At 33.8% G+C, this 19,964-nt stretch overlaps 1 protein-coding gene across 5 annotated transcripts in view; it reads left to right on the top strand.

Annotated features, from left to right (window-relative positions):
- Positions 1-19,964, top strand: part of KDM4C (lysine demethylase 4C) — a 240,010-nt gene that overhangs the window by 193,290 nt on the left and 26,756 nt on the right. For all 5 annotated transcript variants that reach the window (XM_032213186.1, XM_032213188.1, XM_032213185.1 and 2 more), the window contains 2 exons: positions 3,802-3,857; positions 5,752-5,860. In XM_032213186.1, coding sequence (XP_032069077.1) covers positions 3,802-3,857; positions 5,752-5,860 — 165 coding nt within the window. The remainder of the gene's footprint in view (positions 1-3,801; positions 3,858-5,751; positions 5,861-19,964) is intronic.

Genomic DNA, 19,964 nt, shown 5'->3' with positions numbered 1-19,964 from the left:
TAGCTGTTGCTGTTATCTGCTGTTTTACAATCTCTACAGCTTCATTGATGTTTCTTGTATCCAATCTATATCTTCTGATTAGCCGATCTATGATTTTGTTGTTTTTAAGCCGTTGCTCATGCATGTTCTTTAAGTTACTAGCATCTGCCCTTAATTTTTTGATTTTTTGTTCTAGACGGATTTTCCACTTTGGCTTTGATGCTTTTTCTGTTGTGTGACTAGGTATTTTAATTTTAATGCCTAGTTCATTAGTGACTATTACAGCTGCGCTGTACATTAACTGGTTTGTTTCCAAGATGGATCCCGGTTCAATTGTTGAAAACACTGCATTAACCATTTTCATGATAGGGGCCAAAATTTTCTTAGGCACAGTTTTTAGTGATGGTAAACGTTGCCTTTCCACATTAAGCAGAAAATGCTCCATGATCTTATCTTTCAATTCTTTTTGTTTTTGAGTTAGTTCATCAGTTGGTTCAGTGATAACTGGTTCTAGTGGTGGTGATGTTATTTCCTCCCTGAGAGCTTCTTCTGGGAGTTCTACTATAGTGTCTTTAGTTGTGTCTTGAATATCAGTTATTTCCGCTTGTGATATTGTTTTTTAGCTTTTGCAATTTGCCTGAATTTCCTCATGTTCAACTTCACTAAACACTTTATTCCGTATAATAAATCGCCTTTGATCTGCTAGTCGTTGTTCACTAACATTTGAATCTGGATATTGTTGTTTCCATAATTCATACATTCGCTTTAAATATCCTCTTTTTTCTGGCTCTGAGTTGTAGTAACAGGCCATTATGGCACGGTTTTCATCTGCACTATATTTTTGTCGTTTTGTTGGCTGGTCCACTTGTAGCCCACTTGTCGACGGATGTCCAGGGACCCCAACATCCGCCGCGGCCCTTGTTAACCCGCGCGACGACCGATGCGGTATGGAATTCTTATTCGTTTTTTCCACCATATTGTATGGGTTGGCGGGGGTTTTTTTACGGGACCAGATGCCAACCTGATCCCAACCTTCCTCCTTTCTCATCCGGGCTTGGGACCGGCAACGGCGGAGTTTATTATTATTATTATTAATTCAATTAATATCCGCCCATCTGTCCAAGAGAGCAGGTGTTCCTTTATTTCTCTCAGTTAGATCATCAGTGCTTATCCTGCTTCTATTCCCCAATCTATTCAAATCCAAGTAAATTTCAAAGTCAAGTGGAGTAGTAAATATGCCTTCACTCTGTCTTCTTTATGTAAAAAGGGAAGTATTGCTACTTTCCATTAATAATAGAACTGCTATATTTTTATGATATTTACTATTAAGACAGTTAATGAAGAATCGTATCAGTGACACAGTTATGCTTAATGTAATAATTAATTGACATGTCTCACAACCCATCAACAGATAATTTTTTTCATTTTTTTCTTTTATGATGCAATTCAGCTTATTCCTTTATTCTTACTCTCTTTGTGGCATAGAGTTTTATATCTTTTATTACATTTAAACTTTTTGTAGCCTTCTTTGTAGGGGGAAGATTTCTTACTTAGTCACAGTAAGAATCCTTTGAATCTATGTCTATTTGTTGGTTACATCTTGCATTAAAAAAAAAACAGTCCATTTCTGCAGGCTGATTTTTCATAAGGCATTGTTTAACCCCAATACATTTTGTTCTTGCCAAAGATGGTACCCAGAGTACATTTGAGATGGTACTTGATTTTCCTGATTATATTTTTTGACTCCCTGCTCTGTCATTTACTCTTGAGAAATGTGAGAAGCACAATGTAATCTGCAAGGGGATTGTCTTGATTTTGATATGAAGTATCAGTTGTTTCCTAACAGCTGTGGCATCATTCCACTAACAAAATATCTTAATGAGCAGCTTTCTTTCAGATAGTTGCTCATTTAAATTTATGAAGGGTGATAGTGATCTGTCTATTTTTGACATAATAGGATGGCACCTCACACTCAACTTGATACTGTTTCCTGCTTTTTTAATTTGTCATATCTCAGAATCTGTTCCTCTTGAGAAGCTTACTATTTACCAGTAATAGAAAAATCACTAATCATGATTCTTTGAAAAGTTATCTGTGAATCAACATATTCCCCCCCCCTTGAATCTATAAAGATTTTTCAGATTTTAGTGATCATTCTTTCAGTCAGATGAATTGAAGATTATGAATGAGCATGTTTTCTTTGGAGAAAGCTCTACCAAAAAACTTACACATTTGATAGGAAGATGAGGTTCTACCCACTCAATAATTACCAGTGAATACAGGGGAGCTTTTGCACTAGCCGAGAAGAATTAATGATGCTGTGTGAATGAATAGAAGTGCAAGGGGTTAGAATCATCATACTTTGCTATTATGTAATACCTTCAATGTTTTTTTTTAAAGCATCAGCTTGTCTCTTGAAGGTAATGCTTTTTGTAATGTTTAAACAATACTGATTTTTCTTTTCTTTACATCTCAATCTTCTTATTTCTTTCATTTTATTTCCTTTCTTCTCATCCCTTTCCTTCCAATATAGTTTTTCTTCCTCCTCACTGTAAACACATCCTGTTTTTTCCTCTTCTTTTTTGCAGTTTCCACTTGAAGGATGCACATGTTTGTATTTGTATTTCTATATATGAGAGTGGTTTATGTATGCAAAAAGTGGTTTGTATTTCTGTCAATTACATTTATAAACAATATAGTTTATTTTATGTAAACTTAATTTTAGTATTGCTTTTTTGGGGAATGTTTTAGCAGACACTGAGAGAGAGAGAGAGAGAGAGAGAGAGAGAGAGAGAGAGACAGACAGACAGACAGACAGACAGACAGACAGACAGACAGACAGAGAGAGACATAGACAGACAGACAGACAGACAGGGAGACAGACAGGGAGACAAAGAGCCAGAAGAAATCTTATCCTATAAATAGTAAAGGAATGGCAAATGTTTAACCTGTAACAGAGAAGACTAAGGATGATTTAATGGCTGTCTTAAGACATCTGAAGGATGATCATAGCGAGGAGAAAGTGGACTTGTCAGATGAAACTACAGGGAAATAGATTCAGTATAAGCCTTAGAAATAATTTTCTGATGGTAAGAGTTGAAACCAGAGGAATGGGTTATTATCCCTGGAGATTTTCAAGCAGAGGCTACATAGTACAAATAGTTCTTGATTTACAACAGTTCATTTAGTGACCATTCAGTGACTTATGACCATTTTCACACTTATGACTAGTGCAGGATCCTTATGATCATGTGATCAACAGTCAGATGCTTGGCAACTGACTTATATTTATGTTGGTTGCAGTGTCCTGGGGTTACATGATCATCTTCTATGACCTTCTGATAAACAAAGTCAATGGGGAAGCCAGATTCACTTAACAATCGTATTACTAACTTAATAACTTTGGTGTTTCACTTAACAACTGTGGCAAGAAAAGTCGTAAAATGGAGCAAAACTCACTTAACAAATGTCTCAACTGCAGAAATGTTGGACTCGATTGTGCTTGAACTACCTGTAATGTGTCCAAAATAATTTAGCAGATTTAAGTGTATTGTTCATATATTATAACATTTAACAAGTTTGTACAAATTCTATTTCCGGAATGTCATGTGATTTTTCTACTTCCATCAACCTTTTATGAGGAATCCAATTAAAATATTTTAATATCGAAAAAAAGCACTGAAAATCATTAAAATATTGTTAATTATATTATGCTGTGTTATGATGGTAAAGATAATATTGAGGTTAACTATTTTTATCTTAAAATCAATTATATAAAGTTTATTGCAGTTTAAGATTAAGCTCTCCCCTCCCCTCCCATAGGAATGTTGTCTCTGTAATTTGAGAGGTGGAGCACTCAAGCAAACTACTGACAAAAAGTAAGTAACTTATCCAATAAGTTCCATCTTTGTTATTTTATCAACAATATTGAACTTTGAAAAACATTACCAATAGTTCAACTGCTTATGAGAGGGCAATCCCATACACTAGTTGAACTGGTGTTGAATTAAAAACTGACTGGAATTGCTGGAATATAAATTAAATAGTATTTGCAAGTTTCCTCAGTAATTTGCTCTTTGTGACAAGCACTATTTGCACGAGAATTGAAAAGCGGTTTGAAAATTAGGGTAAATGTGATATAAGAAGCTCCATTCATTTTCAGTTTCTAACAGTGAGAATTTGGAAATGTTAATGAAAAAGTATTCACAGATGATCTTTGTAACAAGCATTACTTTTAGAAGAGTCTATAGATAAACTACTATTTTTAAAGCCAACCATGATATTACAATATCTTACTTTATCTTATGCTTTAATATACAAGCCGGTCTATCATTATTATCCCACTGATATTCCCTTGCAGGTTTCATTTTGGAACACAGTAAATGGTCTCTTATTCTCTTCATTTGTTCACAGTTTTATACTGTATCTGATTTTCTATTTTATTCAGATTCTAGGCTTACGTTCAGAACAATGTAAGTCAGGGGTGGATTGCTGCAGGCATTACTGCCGGTTCGCCACACAAAAAATGTGCAAGCACACTCACTTTGCTTGCTCATGCACATGCACATTTGCACCTAAAAAGGTCTGGGCATGTGCAGAAAATTAAAAAAAGGGGGGGAAATTATATTACTGCAATGAAAATTGTTCTGCACATGCGCATAACTGAAAATCAAGATGGTGCCGCTGTAGGAGAACTGGTTTGGTGGCATGGCAGGCTTGGGTTGCTGCCAGTTCTAGCGACCCAGGCTACCAAGTTACTACCGGTTCGGCTGAACCAGTCCGAATCAGTAGGAACCCACCTCTGATGTAAGTGTAGTACATTGCCTTGATGATGCAATAGTTAGAATGTAGCATTGCAGGCTAACTCTGCCCATAGCCTGAAATTTGATCCTAATGGGGCTTGAAGATGGCTCAGCCTTCCTCCTTTTAAGGTCGGTAAAATGAGGACTCAGATTGTTCAGGGCGATATGCTGACATTGTAAACTGCCCAGAAAGTGCTGTAAAGCACTATGGAACAGTCTAACTGCTATTTCAATTGCTAATAATAAGGTCCTTTCCTCAAATCTCACTATATTACAATTAAAAAATCAACAGGAAATCTTTGTTCTTGTTCAAAATTGCGCTGAATGTACACCTTTTATTGGAGAAAAATTACTCAAAATATTAATTTTGAAATGTATGATATGTGAAGAATAATTATATTCAAATGTGCATGTTACTTTGAGGAGTAACATGTTATTGCTATTTGATTATTTATTGTTTATATATTTTAATAGCTTTTAATGTTTATAAACCTCCCAGAGTCACCTATTGGTGAGATGGATGGCAAACATGTCTAATAAATAGAATAAAATAAATAATTATTGTTATCTGGTTTTTCTTTCTCAAATATATTATTGTTATAGAGATTAAATCAAAATATAACTATACACTGTTTTAAATTAATTAAAATCCTTAATATCACCTCAGTATAGTTTAAAAAAAAATGAAATATGAATTACCGATAAGTTCCAAAAATTGCATAATTGATAGAACTCAAAATAATCTTAGGAGGAAAAAAAATAAATTGAATACAGTACCTTTATTTGATATGTCTACCTAAAGGTCATATTTAAAAAAGAATTCAGCACTTTAAAATATTTAAAACCATGATCTTGATTTACATGCAGTTTTGGAAATGTGCAAAAGCTGTTACATGAATTTATCTTTTAAATTTTTTAATGTTTATATTTCTTTTGTCTTTGCATGCATGTACTTTCTATAATTTTATAGGTGGGCTCATGTCATGTGTGCAATTGCTATACCTGAAGTCAGGTTTGGTAATGTCACAGAGAGAACACCAATAGACACGACCAGGATACCTTTGCAGAGATTGAAACTGGTGAGTAATATTAGTCTAAATTGTTACTATAATATATAATTTACAGTTGTAGTGAATTTTACAAATTATTATGTAAACAATAGGTGCATTGATGTATTTTCAATGAGTATACCATAATTTTTGCTATTCCTTATGCCTTAAAGTAGCAGACTGGAAACATATACATTCATCTGCAAGATTATAACATGACATGGTTTAGTGTTTTTTTTTTCTTTAGTGTTTTACTCTTTCTTGCTTTTATTTATTTATTTTGCTCTACTACCAGCTATAAAACCCTAATTTCTTCTTACGTTTCTAAAATAGGTAAGTTGAAGTATTTACACAGAAGGACAATTTTTCCAGCTATTATTGCTGATAAATTTGCTAACTGTATATGACAAAGTTCTGCCTCAGCAAGCATCAAATGACAAGTGTTCTTTGGAAAATATTCTTGGTTCTACTGTAAGAGCCAGCATGGACAACAAAACATAATGTAGAATTAACTGAAACCTTGTAGAACATTCGGGTATGGTTATTTATATATCCAAATATATGTAAAGAATATATATAATGTAAAGAACATACACAATTGTTTATATGCCAAACCATAGAAAGGCCAGGGAATGGATTGGATTTTGTGTGTGTGTGTGTGTGTGTGTGTGTGTGTCTGTGTGTTGATTTTTATTTGAAAGAGGATGTACAATCAGGTGTATTACATGCATTGGAAGGCTAAATTTTTCTAACAATAATTTTTGTGTTGGCTTCTAACCATAAATAGAGATATGCTATTGCCATCTGATTAAAATTCTGAAACCAAATCTTGAGATGATGAAAGGCATCAGGTAGACAAAGGAAAAATGTAATAAAGCTTAGCTCATGACAAATAAATCAAATTTATAGATATCCATATCATTACGAACACGGGGGGGGGAGGGGATTCTAGATTTACTTATGTGATAATCATTGTTTGTAAGCATTGGGGTACCAATAGGGTACATTAAATCGAAAACTGTTGATGTTCCATGGTCATATTTGACTATAACAGGGAAAATTCTTAAAATTGAAGGGACTGATGAAAAAGATACTGGGAGGAAATATTACGATGAACAAATCTGTTTCTGCGTAGAGTTTATTTAAAATCATAAGAATTGAGACTTATCCAGGATTGTCCAACAGATCTGGACAATTTACATCTAGTCTTTAACATTCTCTTTTTGGGGAAGATGGTTGAGAAGGTGATGACTTATAGCTTGAGAGGATTTAGGAAAAAGCAAATTATCTGGCATCCTTTCAGTCAGGATTGAGGCCTGGCCATAATACTGGCATAGCATTGGTTGCATTTTTCAGTGTCCTTTGATGAGCTTGGGATGAGAGTACTACTGTACATCACCCTGGTCTTCTGTTCTCTCAGCAACCTTTGTTCCCCTTGATCCTGTATCCTTCTGGGATGAATCAGAGAATTAGGAGTGTGAGACATTGTGCTATGGTACTTTTCCCTTCTTTGTGACCAGTTCCAATCAATGTTGGTAGTGGGCTGAGGTTAAGTCAGAGATCCCTACTTTGTCAGAGGCCCCTCAGGCTTCTACTTTCTTTTAATTCCTATTTACCATTTAAGATGCTGGAGAGAGATCATTTGTGGTCATTTGTGGTCATGAGATGTACATCTAATGATGATGTGCCTTTTTGTTTTGGAGGTTAGTTTAACAGATTGTCATGGGGTTATATACTGTTGTGGTAGTTGTGTACATTGCCCACAGTCATTGCTGTGGGTTAGGGTTAGGCGTTGTATAAATAATTTAAATAAAAAATAAATTCTACAATAATAGAAGTCCAGAAAGAATCCAGAATATCTATTTATCAGCATTCTATAAAAAGCTTCCTCTAGGCCTGTGGTGGTTAACCTTTTTCTAAAAGTGTGCCAAAACTGCGCGCGCGTCTGCTGTTGTGTATGCCCACCCACCTGCGCATGCACAAATGTCCCCTACATGTGCATGTATGAGTGACCCCCCCCACTGTGCATGTGAGAATGATCCCCATGCAGGGGGGGGGTTATTTTCACCCTCCTCAGGCTCCGGAGGCTTTCGTGAAGCCTAGGGAGGGTGAAAAATGGCCCAATGGCCCAACCAGCAAACTTCCGGTTTGGCCATTGGGCCTGTTTTTCACCCTCTCCAGGCTTTGGAGGCTTTCCTGAAGCCTGGGGAGGGTGAAAATGTCTCTCCTGTCCTCCTGAAGGCCAAAAATCAGCTGGCGCATCAGAGCTGAGGACTGCCAAGGGTGACCTTGTTGGCAAATATGGCTCCACATGCCACCTGTAGCACGCGTGCCATAGGTTTGCCATCATGGCTCTAGACAATGTGAACCTAATGAGGACACTAAATTTGCAGAAAATATGTATGTTATAAGGAATTATAGAAGTCCATTAAAGCATTAAAGGAATTGATAAAAACCTATATATTTAAACCTGAAAAGTGGTCAAAGTGGTTGGGTTGTTAGACAACAAAATAATTGAATGGATGCTCAAGAAGAATCTGGAGATTGCTGAGAAACTAAATGAATTATTTGCATGTGTCATTGGTACAGAAGATATAGGATAGATAACAGATTGGATTGAATACACGATGACAGGAAATTTGACTGTGCTTTTTGGTTTGGGGTTTTTCCATGAGACATCTTACTGTGCTAACAATGTTCGTTGTGATTACTTAAATATATCTTAATTCTCCTGTAATCATAGGTTTAGAGGACAATATATGATAGATTTATTGAAACTACTAGTATTTTGATTGTAAAGTGAAGATTAAATAATAATAGTACCTTTCCCCCTCAGATAAAAAAAAAATTGAAACTCAAATGGACCATAGCATATCAATATGTATCATGTATGACTTTATCTTTGAGATCCAAGTCTTCAACAGCTGAAAATAAGGAAATTGCCAACAGTTGCTCGAGTCAGGAGCACAGATGTTCATTATACACATGAAGTGTCTGGTTAACTCACAAACAGCAAGAAGAATATTTTATTTTTAAAAATAGCTAATGTTTTCACTCCCCTCAGGGAAAAAATGGTAAAACAGCTTCTATTTACTCAAGCAATGAACTGTTCATATGCTTTGGACTTTTACATTGTCAGCATTAATCTTCATAAAATTCCAGATGTTCTGAGTGTTTTGTATGTGTATAAAAAAAATGAAAAAAACATTTAAAATACTGGCTAAGTCAATTCAACAATAATTTAATTATGAAGTTCAGAGCTGGTTTCCCTCCCAGAAAACTTTTTTGGGGAAAGAAAGAAAAAAGACATTGAAAAAAATAATTATTTATACATACACACACACACACACACACACACACACACACACACACACACACACACTCTATATATATATATATAGATAGATAGATAGATAGATAGATAGATAGATAGATGATAGATAGATGATAGATAGATAGATAGATAGATAGATAGATAGATAGATAGATAGATAGATAGAGATACAGATACAGACTGACTGACTGACTGACTGACTGACTGACTATATTGTGAAGATTTTTATTTTCACATCTTTGCATAGTTGCATTCTTTTCAAATATGCTATTACTGAAAAAAATAGGAAGTAATTTAAAGACTGGCTTTATTTTTTAATAATTGTAAAACTGCAGTAATTGTATAACAGAGGCTGATGGCCAAATGCTGTTCTATCAAATCTTAAAGTGCCCAAAAGCTTCCAAAAGTTGTTACTAAAATTTAATTTCAATGCAACTGAAGTAAGATGATAATAAATTATGCCTGGAGAATAATCATATCAACTGTATTTAATTTTTATTAAATGGAAAGGGGAGGAAATGTAGTGTTCTGTCCACCCTCCCTTTTGTATCCCAGCATACCTTTCAAAGGCCAAGTGCTGTCTTTACTCTGGATAACAAAATAATGTACCTCATATAAAACATTAGAATAAAGACAGCCAATTATGGCAATGCAGAATGATAAAAGTAAAATAATGTGCTTATGTATAAAATAATATAAATTACTTTATTTTGAGATTAATATAACAGTGATTAAAATAAAGATTAATGCTTGGATGCAAATTTCTGGACTTCATTATGTTGTCATTAAGTCTTCCTTCTTAGAATTTCTTTTGAATGTTAGCAGACTGAATGACATGAGGAGCAATACTTATCTGTACAATGACTGGCAGTGATTTTTTTTCTCTGCCATATAGTTTCCTATTATTTTTACATTTCAGACATATTTCTCCAAGCAGAGAGGAAAATGAGTTTTGAACAGACTGAAGTTGCCTTAGGCTTTTGATTACCTCATATTTATATTTGAGAAGTGAATCCTATATAAGCATGAGTACTTTCTGGGTGAGGATAGTATTTTGAAAATAAAATTACAAAGCAACGATAGCAAATCTATGAGATTTTTATTATGTGGTAAGGTCAAAGTTTTATCTGAATGTGGTTATAAATTTGCACCTGAAGGCAAATAACTGTGGGTCTGAAAACCAAAGACCAATGTTTTGATCCTTGAAAAAGGTGATCCATTTAAAAAATAAATTTACTTTAGTATGCCATTTTAAAAAATAAAATAAAATAAAATGGAAGAGTTGGTATAGTAGTGCTAAAGGTGTCCATACTTTAACCCACATTTAAAATAAAATCCAAAAACAGAACTAAACCAATTTGTTCATTGTCTTGGATTTAATTTTACAAGAAAATTGATTAAGTACAAAGTTTTGAATAGCTACTCCCTTTTTCTAGCACTGTACAAATATTTGACACTGATACACTATGCTGTTGTCATGCAATTCCTGGAAAATAAGCAACTATTGATTAACTTTCAGCATTTCAAAAATATTGCTGCAGGCAGTAATATGAAGGAAAGTCATTATACTGAACATTAACTTACACATTGACTATCTGACTTCCATATTCTATGTTTTGGAATAATACTCAGAATTGTTCAACCATATTTCTATAATGTTTCAAAAATAATATTAAAATACATTGATGAGGAATGAATGCTTGCATTTTTCAGTTAGAAAGTTGTTAAAATATAGTTAGTAGACTAAAAATTCACTAGAGCAGTGTTTTTCAACCACTGTGCCGCGGCACACTAGTGTGCCGTGACATAGTGTAAGGTGTGCCGTGGGAAATTTACTTTATATATAGTCAATATAGGCACAGAGTTAAATTTTTTTAACATTTTCTAATGATGGTGTGCCTTGTGATTTTTTTCATGAAAAAAGTGTGCCTTTGCACAAAAAGGTTGAAAAACACTGCACTAGAGAGTCAGTTAATAATTTATGGTTGCATTAAAATGATGCCAGTGCGTAGAATATATCTTATCATACGTTTTTGTGTGTCTGATTTTAGTAGCATAAAAATGAATGCGACAAGTCATCTACTTTTTCTAAAAATTATATGTTGCTGTAAATTGATTTTGCTGTGCTTAATTTTGTATGTAAGTAATATAACTGTAACATATTTTTTATAAAGTATGTATTGGACTGATATACTAGTTTTAAAATCCTAAATATATAAAAGTGAATTGTAGAATATAAATTTAATATTATTACAGAGTTCTTACTTTGCTTACAATTATAATTTTGAAAAACTAATCAATCAAAACTATTCAAGACATTAAATGGTGGAAAAATATTAAATACATTCCCCCTACCTCTTAAGAATATATTATTTTTATAATATTTACACATTGGTACACAAAAACATTTATGCCTGTACATCAGTTATTGATCAATGTTTGATGTCTATAGCAGAGTAAGTGAAATTTTCTCTTAAATTACTATTTGATATATAAGTTGTTAACAAATGGTTAAATATAAGCTTTTTACATATCCATAAATAATTTTGTCAGTAGTACATATAGTTTATTTACAAATATTGTGACCTAAAAGTCTGTATTTGTAAAGAATAATTCTGAAAGTAAGCTTTAATAATTTCACACATGTACTTAACAATACGTATCATATTTATTTTAAACCATTTTTAAAAGTATTAAAATTAAATTTGATGAATTAATTTTATATTGATTTATCATATATGAAATGAAAATTAATAAAACATTGCTTTACTTAATAAATAATGAAACATTTTTCAAATAGATATAAATGCATCTTTACATATCATTTCTTTATTGTACCAAATATGCAATAAATCAATTTTAACAAACCTCTGTTTAATGTAATTTGGATTCAATTAATTGAGCATTTCCATTCCTTGCATACCTTAAATCCCATTCACAGTTTTGCACATGTCTAAAATATATATGCTTAAAATTTCTTTTGGATTTAACAGATGTTCCTGTTCGTCTTGTTAAGGATTCACTGTAATGGATATCCATTATGGAAGCCCATATAAAGTATAAACAAATTCTGAGAAATAAGAGGTGAAAGGATTGCAGCAGCAACCTGGCTCATGTTATCATCTTGATTTTGTTCTTAATTATTCCTTGATGTTAATTACATGTCATTTTATTAGCCATATTCAATAGATGTCTGTTGATGCAGTTAAGTGCAAATCCTATTTAGTTCCAGGCAGGATATTATTTAATATTCTGCTTGTGTTTCTGCCAAAAGAGGTAATATAGTCTTCCATCCAGATATCCTTAGAAAACAGTGACTAAAAATTAATTTGCTGACTGCATTTTTAATGGTCTGGTATTTTCTCAATATTAAATATATTCTGTAAATAATGTGAAACATGGATATTACATATTCTTATTAAATAGATTATACAACAATACTAATGTAATCTACCAATTAATTTTCATCCAATTGGCTTTGTGCCTGGTGCCTTAACCACTACATCGAAGTAGCTCTCAACAAATAAACAGTGGTAATAAAACAACATTTATTAAATATGGCAGTAGAGCAAGTTATGGCTAGTAAGGCAGAATAAACATTGAAAGTCTTGTATAAATTGATTTAAGTTCATTTGCTATGCTAAACTTAAAGGCTCAGTGCATAAATGTAAATATGGTTTAATTTTAGTGTTAAAACTTACTACAAAGCAAAATATTAAAACTTCAATTCGGAATAAATATTAATCAGAGTGGACTCATTTACATCTGGCATCAAAGTTAATTGGCACAAAGACAGACTATAAGTAAAGGGGGGGGGGTAGGGCAGGTCCATTCAATCCGTGGACCACATGCAGCCCTGAACAGCTAATAATATAGCCCCACAAGATTGTAAACTTTTACAATTGTTATGTAATTTACCATATATACATTAAATATATTATATATTTTATATGCGGCCTAAGACAATTCCTCCTCACTCAGTCACTCAATGCAGCCCGGGCAAGCCAAAACGTTGGACCCCCATGGGTTAAGGGACTTGCAAGTCTGGTGAGGCAAAGTTATTTTAATGATATTTCAAAGCCAGCTCTGTAGGATATAGGTTGTCACAACCTTTCTAATTTCTGAGATTTCCGAAATTAGAAAACTGAAAATAAAACATTAAGACAGTTGTTGAGGTTTATTCTAGGAAAGGTTTTTACATGTAAGGGTTTCACTACATGGATTTTTTTAGGCAGTCATGAAATAGACATTGTGATTTTATATTTTAAAACCCACTATTATGTCTGCCTTTTGTTTTTCAACTTCAGCTACAGTGCAAGTTCAGATGACAAATAGAGAAGCCAAAACAGGATGAATCTTTTCCCTACACATTATTTTGTTTAACAATAAATATCTAAGAAAAGTGGAGTTCTAGACTGACTATATTTTTAATGAGGCAATGAGCTTCCTGAGTGAAGTGGTCTATGCTTTTGTCTCATTTTTGAAATGATGAATTGACAATGTCAAAATAAGCAGTATACTAGAAATAGTTTTTCTAGTAGAGAAATAGTTTTTCTGTGAAAGTTTCTCATTCTTTATGAGAGTCATAATTTACTATGCAAGAGTCTATTTGTGGGATTTATTTGAAAGAATATCATTTTTGATATATTTAGTGATTCCTGATCTGTGGTGGGTTTCAAAATTTTTTGGAACCTACTCTGTGGGTGTGGCCTGCTTTGTGGGAGTGGCTTGCCGGCCATGTGACCGGGTGGGAGTGTAATGATTTCAGGTATATGTGTATAAGTGATTTTTAGTGCTATAATACATACAGAATTCATAATAAATCTTGTCATATAGTTGACAGTACAAAATAGAAGGTTAGAGGAGAAAATTACTAACACAAGAAAAAGAGGCTCAACATGAAACAATAACTGGTTGATTTTTAAACCTCTTTTCCTGTGATTAAGTTCCACAGACCAAAGACACTCAGTGGCTTGTCTGTATCCTTATTTAATTATTTTAAAAAGGAACTCAATAACTTCAAAGATTATGTATAATACAAAGCTAGTGCTTGCAAGTTGTATAATGTGTTGCGTTTGTTGTTTACACAACGAGACACCTGAAGGTTGTTTTATTTTAGACAGTCCTTCAATATTTTGATTATAGGCCCCTACAACATCAAGTTGGAAGAATAAAGCCACTTTGCATAAAGATCTATATGAAGCTAACTTCACTGCCTTCGGGATAATTATTGTCCCTTGTGAGTAACTGTAGATATACTACTATCCGTTATTATCTGTAATTGTACCATTTTTTCTCCATAACGGAATTACAAAGGAAAATAATTCTAAAAATGAGTTTTGCATATCAGTATTAAAATACAATTTAAAACTTATTGATGAGTAATTATATGTTAAAATTTTATACTTTTGTGAGTTTAATGGCAGGTGTCTCACAAATTAAGATAGTTTTGTTATGCTGTGATTATCTTTCATATTGAAAGAGCTGATTCGGCTCACTCAGTTTTGGGTTCTTCTAGTGAAGTGCATAAGCTTAATCTGACGTGGTAGAAATATATCTTGGAAGATTAAATGGGATGTAGTAATAGTATTTTTTATATACCAGATTCCCATTTGAAAGTAAGAATACTTTCGGAAACCAGCACTGCAGAAAGGAAGATAAGTCTATCTAATGCACTAATAAAGTGGTGTCAAACTCGATTTCATTGAGGGCTGCATCAGGGTTTTGTTTGACCTCAGAGTGATGGGGGGCATGGCCAGCTCAACATCACTCATTTCAGGGGCACCTGTGGCCTCCAGCAGAGAAAAGCGAGACCAGGGAGGGAGCCAAACCCTTGTTTCTCCTTTTGTTTTGCTTTTAGCTTGTATTGCTAGCCCTATGTCAACCAAAATGGAGCCTGGGGAGGCTGCACGTAGCCCCCCCCCAGCTCCATTTTTGCTGGCAGAGCGGTGCAGGATGCCATCTAGGCTGAAAATGGGGCTTTCCATGTCCAATGAAAGCTCCATTTTTGCTGGCAGAGGCACTGCAGGCCGGTCCTTCGCCATTTCCATGGCAGCCCCATGGGCCAGAATTAAGCACCCAATGGGCCATGGGCCTTCAGTAGATACCACTGTCCTAAATGTGATTTTCCCATGTATTTTGCCAGGAAATATAGACAAGGCAGGCTTGAAAAGTATGCACCAGTGGTGGGTTCCTCTCCCTTTTGCTATTGGTACTCTCCGCACGGGGCCGGGCGTCATGTTCATGCACGCACGCTGTGCACGCATGTGTACTCTACCACCCCTGCGACACCCAGATGCTGGTCGGAGGTCGCGCAGGTGGCACATGCTGTGCGTACGTGCAGAATTGTCCGGTTACTTTAAAACCATATAAAATGTGGGCGGGTGGACGGGTGAAACGGGCCACCGTACCGGTACACTGTCAGTTGCTCCCGGCTACTACCGGAACGGCCATACTGGGCCATACTGGCTGGAACTCACCACTGGTATGCACCCTCCTAACCATACCCATGTGTTCTGAATCCATTGACGATGTCCATCTTGCTCTCCGAATACATGGAGACCTAACCCTAACCCTAAAATATATGGAACTTTCATCTATAAATGCTAATTACAGAATTGCACTTATACTATATGTGTGACTTTCATGCATCTTTCAGGAGCAAGTACATTTAATGAAGTAGTCAGTCTTTTAATGAAACATTAAAGCCATCAGTCTTCGGTTTTACAAATGGCATTATAAAGAACAAAAGTATATGCACTTATGCACACATATACATTACATATTCACAAATTCAAAGTTACTATTATGAAGACTTTTCTTTGATTTTATTACTTGAAGAATGTATAGCCCTTAGTGGCTTTGTCCATTGTAGAGAAGAAACTAAAACGATATGTAAATTGTGTAAATCATTATCATGCTTATAGGTTATTGCACAGTGTTAATATTATGGATTTTAAATATTAAGTATTTTGCTTCCTGCAGCACAGCAGTACCCCCCCCCCCTTCTAGCTCAAAGTACACAATAGCAGTAGCAGCTATTTTGGGTGGAAAAATGTCACAGAAGACTACATCTTCCTTTGTAATAATGCAAACACAATCATTATTCAATTATTATTGTGCATATCCAACCCTTGTGAACTTTGAGATAGATTCGTAATTTTTTTTTTTGTTTGCCAATCTGAAGTTGGGAAAACCTGGTGTTTTCCAGTTTATCATTTTTGTAAATTTTACATATTCATCTTATTAAAAGCAAATAATCTCCAGTAAAATGGAAAGGACCAAGAAAACTGCCCTATATTTTACTGGATAAAATGAAATAAAATAAGTAAACTGAATTTTATTGAAGCCTTCAAGCAATTGTATTTCAGTATACCAGCCAATTAAAAAAATAATGTAATTTATGGTTAACAATGGGGCCTTTATTAACATTTAAGAGACAATTATGAATTTAGATTTGTCCACAATATATGTGGGGAAATAGCAATCTTTATACTAAAAACTGAAACTGATAATCCATGTTTTACTGTTTCAGCAGAAAAATGAGAGAAATGGAAGATACTTGAATTCTAGCCAATCTGCAAAATATTTTATTCAGGTTCTATGTTTTTGTGATTAGCAACAAATACCTTCTATTAAGCCATCCAATGGAATATAAGGACCTATCTATCCTGCTTATACCATTCCATTTTCAGTTGTAGCTTCAGCTTACAACCTCTGTCAACTGCAGGCCTGTTCAGAAATAATTGCAGTTTAGTTCAATTGGTTTTACTTGCAGCAAACAGTCTTCAAAACAACTCCCCTCACCCAGTAAATAAAATAAAATGGCAGTTTTAAATACAATTTACATTGAAATCAATCAATCTCTATCTCAGACAGAGGCGGGGCAAGAGAGTTGCAATATAAAATAAAATATAATAATACAAAATGGTCAAGTACTCAGTGTGATTTGGATAGAATAGCTATTATTTTAAAATTAATTTCCGTCTCATTTCCTTTTCTCTTTATTCTGAACCTTTTTAAAGAAATAGAATAACATTTCCCCATGTCTTTGTAAGATTAATGTATGTATCCATGGTATTTTCCATGCCTCATCTGTCTGGTCACTAAACTGTCAATAAGCTCCTGCCAGAAACTGATATCAATCAGATTTACTCAGGCTTTAGATGTTTTAGTACTTTTTTATTGATAAATTTATGTTTTTGACTTTTTATATTCTGCTTTTATATTAATATTTTATTAGCCATCTTGAATATTCCCAGAGTAGACATACTCAGATAAACTGTTACTGATCCACTAACCTTATGTTGTATAAAAGAATGTTGATGTATCATATATATTCAGGTTGTGATATTTTGAGGCAGTGGATTCTTTTCCTTTAGGTTCAACATTTATAATACAAACAAAATATGAACATATTGAAGAAACTATTACAGAATAAAGCAAGTGTATTTCTTAAAGGGAAACACTATGAAATAACTATAATATAGTTTAATGTTTAGTGTTTTTCAGCAATAAGGAGTGCTTTAAGACTTTAGTCTTTAATCTTAAAGAGTCCTTTTAAGATTGGATTAGTATTATAATGATAAGGTCTAGCATTTGAATATGATTTGAGTATTTTGAGTATATTTTAATTCATGAAATTAGAAGTCCAGAAGATTTGTGTCAGGAGATAATTGCTCATTGTAAACTGTATAATAATTAATATGAGATTTTGCATGTTCACTCATTTTATATTCTGATTCTAAAGGAATGTATGAAAATATTCTGTAGGTATACATAAACTATATTTTCATATTTGTTTTAACCACTTTTTATCCATTTAGAATGATTTTGGTGACACCATAATATTTGAAAACATTGCCCCAAGCAAACAGCGCCAACTCATTATTTTATATTAACTTAGTATTATAGCATTTGTACAAGCAATTCCTTTTATTTCTTTTCATCTTGGTTATATCCCAACTTAAGAACAAGTGATTTTCACTATTTGTAAAAATCCTGATTCCCACTTATGTTGGACAACAGATTTCTAACAGGGATTTCAAATTCTGTTTCCCAATGCATTTCAATGAAGTTCCAAATGTCTAGTCTGAAGTTTTTGTCTATCTGGAATACGTTTCATACTTCTGAGAGTCTAAATACCCAAAAGTACCCCCAACATGTTAGTGGTGTGAATAATATGTTTGTATAGGTGTAGATATCATGAATAATCCCTGCTTTTTGTCATCATGATGTAAAATCAATCAGATGAAACTTTCATTTTGTCAGAATTTGTATAAATAACCATGCTTCTAAACCAGAGGTGTCAAACTCATGTTGTTACATGATATATCAGGACTCCCCCCCTTTCTCTAAACCGAGCGTGGGTGTGGCCAGCATATGATGCATCTGGCCCTTGGCGCAGGAGTTTGATAGCCCTGTTCTAAACCAAATTCCAAAATGTTTTATTTCTTTTTAGAAAATTGTAATTCTCAATTGTAATAATAAAACATGAGGTAAATAATGTACATTTGTTTTGTATTTTGATAAATTTGTTATATTTCTTAGTAGTTGAATTTCAAGCATGTATTCAGAAACTAGTTTAAAAAACAACAAACTGCAAGCTGTTTCACCAACCAATTTTGGATTTTATAGTTATATTTGCACAAAACTTCCCTACTTAAACCAGAAGATTAAACTCTCAAATAATATGTATCTTCTTCCCATGGGATGCAGAAAATAAGAGCACAATTGTCTGAATACTTTATGAGTTATTGGATGTTTCCATTAAAATAGTTAAAAATACAAGAACTGTTCAACACTAGTAATTCATTGAAAGGTATCTTTTTTGAGCCTATTAATAGATTTCTATGATTTAGAATAGAATAATGAGAAGGTGCATGCTGACCCAAACACCTGCCTTGGCCAGAATGCTCATGCACTATTTACATTTGCAATGACTCCACTTCAGCAGATAAGACAAACAACAGAGTTGTTTGTCATTACCCATACACTTCAAAAATGCAGCATTTTTACCTCTCCAGTGCAGAGGCATCCACCTACATAATTGACAACAGCCTTCTCTTGGCCAGACACATAGGGATTCTCGTGTCTCCTTTAAATACATTGCAGCCCATTGCTGAAATGCCAGTAAGTAGCCTCAAGGTAGATGAAATTTTGATATGAGTATTTGTATCACATCAAAATTCTCTGTCAGAGCTTGCCAAGATTCCTCTTTCTAAATATTTGAACATGCAAGCCTTAAATGTGACTGAATATCTTAGGACTGTTTTGTCTCATGAGGTATATGTGTGTGTTTTTAATTTAAATTATCTCTTTGAGGTTTGTAGGAGAAAAGAAAATATTTATCTTTTAGCTTATTGGTATCAGCAGGCAAGCTAGTCAGCCTCAGAAGGATGGAAGGTTTATTGGTTAGGAGGCACAGGCACCCAGTTTGTGATAAAGAATTCTCTGCGGGGTTTTTCCTTAGTAAAATAAATTGCTTAGAGCATATTGCTCTGAATTTAATCCTTTCATCTTGGTCAATCAGTTTTAAATGGCTGCCTAGTATAAACTAGTTATTTTTTCCCTCTCTGTTTTTTAAAAAATATATAAAGATGTATGTTTTGTAGCAACTAGAAACGTAGAAAGTGAAAAGTATAACTAATTGGAGGGCAGAGTTCAGAAATTCAGAGCTCATAACTGAATCTTTTAACCTTATCTCTTGATTTTATTTCTATTACCTTATAGAAAACCTGGGTTGTTATGATCATATATATATGCATGATCATAACAGAATAATGAAAAACTGAAGCTTTT

This window comes from Thamnophis elegans, chromosome 3 (genome assembly GCF_009769535.1).
Source record: "Thamnophis elegans isolate rThaEle1 chromosome 3, rThaEle1.pri, whole genome shotgun sequence".
Taxonomy (NCBI): domain Eukaryota; kingdom Metazoa; phylum Chordata; class Lepidosauria; order Squamata; family Colubridae; genus Thamnophis; species Thamnophis elegans.
This window is presented reverse-complemented; position numbering and strand designations above follow the sequence as displayed.